Genomic DNA, 2,963 nt, shown 5'->3' on the forward strand with positions numbered 1-2,963 from the left:
GAAAGTGCTCTTGCTTTAATTGGTATTAGGAAAACGAATCTTAAAGCGACACTCGTAGGAAACACTTAGTTGTGAGAAACCAACTATGAAAACATACTGGGCTGCCCTGTGGTACCTTTTAGGTCTGCGTCTTGAGATGTAAGCCGTTCAGGTGAGAAGGGCAGATATTGAGGTGTTTCATTATAAAAGGTGATGATGTTATGGAAGTAGCATTTAGAGATCGTGTTTAATTAGATTTTAATTAGCACAGAAATAATGGAGCAAGTTATTACAATCTCGTGTTATCTAGAACAACATTACGTTTGAAGTAAATTATGTTTTTCATCTGTGAAAGCAACACAGTGTGAGTGTGAACAACCCCAGGACTGAGATCTGACAGAGCCATAGGGGACGGATGAATGAAAGTGAAGGGGACCCCCGCGTTGAAGAGTAAACAGAATAGGAAAATGCAAAATATTTTAATACCTTCAATGAATAACATTAATGAATAAGATGTGCTCTTACCAAAAAATCCCCACATAGAAAACATGTTCCTATTTATAAAATGATTATGTATTTGCATTTTCTTTGTGAGCAGTTAGTACATAAAGCCAGTTATATAGTCCAGCCTCTCCAGATGTTACTTAGACTCTTTAAACCGTATCTCGGCCTCTTATTAAATACCCTAGTTACCTGGTCATAAAGTAGCCATTTATCTCTCTCCTTTTTCTTCTGCCTCTATAAACATGCTATTTGAAAGGCATAGTATATTCCATGGGATGTTTTGAAATTACGATGTGAATCATCTCTAAAGTACCCAGCAATTTTTAGTTAGGACTTCAACATAATAGGTTGAGGGAGAAAAGCGATATGAGAAGAAAGGGTATAATGCTACAGTAGTTCTACAAATAATGCTGTCAGTTTGCGAGTTTTCAAAAGTCTCAACATTTAGTTTGGAAACATTGAGAACATCATGCTCTATTTGGGAACAACTAGGTATTAAGAATAGAAATACTTTCTTTGAAGAATTTATAGTATTGTTAAAAATGTTGTCATTATAAAAACTCCAACTCACTGCCATCGAGTCAATGCTGACTCGTAGTGACCCCGTAGGGCCTGTGGGTTTCCGAGACTCACCTGATGGGAGCACCTGTTGGTTTGGAACTGCTGGTGCTCTGATTTTTCACCACTGAGCCACCAGGGCCCCTTCAACCCAAACTCACTGCCACCAGGTTGGCTCTGATTCCTAGGGGCCCCTTGAGCTCCAGCCGAAACCACCAGCTTCTCTGTGGGAGGAGGGGCTTTCTACTCCCACGAAGAGGAAGAGGAAGTCTCGGAAACCCACAGGGGCAGCTCTGCCCTCCTAGAGGGTCCCCAGGGGATTTCCTGTGATGGCTCCTTCAAGACTCATTCATACCAGTTTAGGATTAAATGTATTTTATTTTATTTTTCCTTGTGAAACATCAATGACCTCGTTTGGATTTCCTTCTGTCTATAATTACCTTCATGACTTAGCCTCCAGGCCCTCCGAAACACCACCCCCACGCCCCAGGCTGTGATTTGCTTCCTTTAGGCCCAAGTATTCAGCAGCTATTAAGTAAATGACAATTGGTTTTCATGATGAATGGGTTAACAATGGGATTATAAAATAACATTTTAAAGAAATCTTTATTTTTGTCATTCAGTGGCTAAAGTAGTCATTGTTTTCTTCTATTATAAATTTTGCCCCAAATGTATAATAATATTATTAATTGTATCACCTATCTTTAGCAGAATGTGTATCCATAGTGTATAAGAACTATGGAGACATGTTCATCAAAAACTGGAATCCAAGTTGATCTCAAACAAATCAACTGTGAACTTTCTAAAAATACCAGTCATATTTCAAACGTGAATTGAACCCTTTGTTAACTTTAAAGGGAAAGCTTCACATGAGACAAAAGAGTTCAGGTAATGTTTTATTATCTGATCAAACCATGTTTGCTCTCTTTATTGTATTTCGAATCTCTGTACTTGGGCCGATTTGTGAAATCCAAACCCACTTCCACTGAGACGGAGTCCATTCCGCTCCCGGGGGGCCCTGTCGGATGGGGCGGAGCTGCCCCTGGCCCCTTGGGTTTCTGAGGCTGTACCTCGCGCTGGCATCAGAAAGGCTCGTCTTGCTCTAGTGGTGCAGCTCGGGAGTTAGCAGTGAGCACGACTCACTACACAGCCAGGCCTCTTGGTTCTACGCAAAGTGAGCCGGGAACAGTTGCTCTTTCTCGCATGACTTGTGCTGGCGAGTCGCTCCACTTCCGAACACGCGGGTCTTCTCTCTCGTTCCAGGGAGTAATACTTCCATCTACATCGAGGTGGACCCCAGGCACCCCACGATGCTCCCCGAGTGCTCCTTTCTTGGAGCCGACCACGGTATCAGACCTCAGATTTAAGTGTTTTTACAAGAATCATAAAATCCTGTGTCTACCACTGTGAAAATATTATTATAAAATAAGATATTAATCATAATTATTTTAAATGAACTGTCGTCATTCCGAACTGTAGACCCTTATGATTGTTTAAAATACATACTCTATGATTAGGATTGTCTTAAGTAGTTAAAAAAGCTAACTCTGTGCCAAATCTGACTTTGCAAAATGAGAGACGCAAACTGTAAATTACTAATTCTTCTTCTTCTTTTTTTAAAAATTATCTGAAGTGGTAAAGCCCCTGGGAATTAAGCTAAGCAAGAATATACATTTGTGGTATGTCTGATTAGCATTATAACTGTTAACTTTTGTACATTTTTCACAAATTTAATAGCAATGATTTTGAGTCCCCCTTCCCCCCCCCCAATTCTTCCAGGGATCCTGGAAACACTGTGTTACAAAACTTGAAGGAGGTGTTGGAAGTGGATTTTCCGGCTCGCGCTGTCCTGGAGCAGTCGGTAAGGGTGGTCTTGCGTGAGCAGTGGGTAAGGGTGGTCTTGCGTGAGCAGTGGGTAAGGG

At 41.1% G+C, this 2,963-nt stretch overlaps 1 protein-coding gene across 1 annotated transcript in view; it reads left to right on the forward strand.

Annotated features, from left to right (window-relative positions):
- Nucleotides 1-2,963, forward strand: part of FANCL (FA complementation group L) — a 154,150-nt gene that overhangs the window by 144,794 nt on the left and 6,393 nt on the right. Inside the window, exons 11-13 of the mRNA XM_030886650.2 lie at nt 2,305-2,388; nt 2,675-2,720; nt 2,821-2,902. Of these exons, the coding sequence (XP_030742510.1) occupies nt 2,305-2,388; nt 2,675-2,720; nt 2,821-2,902 (212 nt within the window). The remainder of the gene's footprint in view (nt 1-2,304; nt 2,389-2,674; nt 2,721-2,820; nt 2,903-2,963) is intronic.

Source organism: Echinops telfairi, unplaced genomic scaffold (genome assembly GCF_000313985.2).
Source record: "Echinops telfairi isolate 266 unplaced genomic scaffold, ASM31398v2 ScPeMD7_2573;HRSCAF=3158, whole genome shotgun sequence".
Classification (NCBI taxonomy): domain Eukaryota; kingdom Metazoa; phylum Chordata; class Mammalia; order Afrosoricida; family Tenrecidae; genus Echinops; species Echinops telfairi.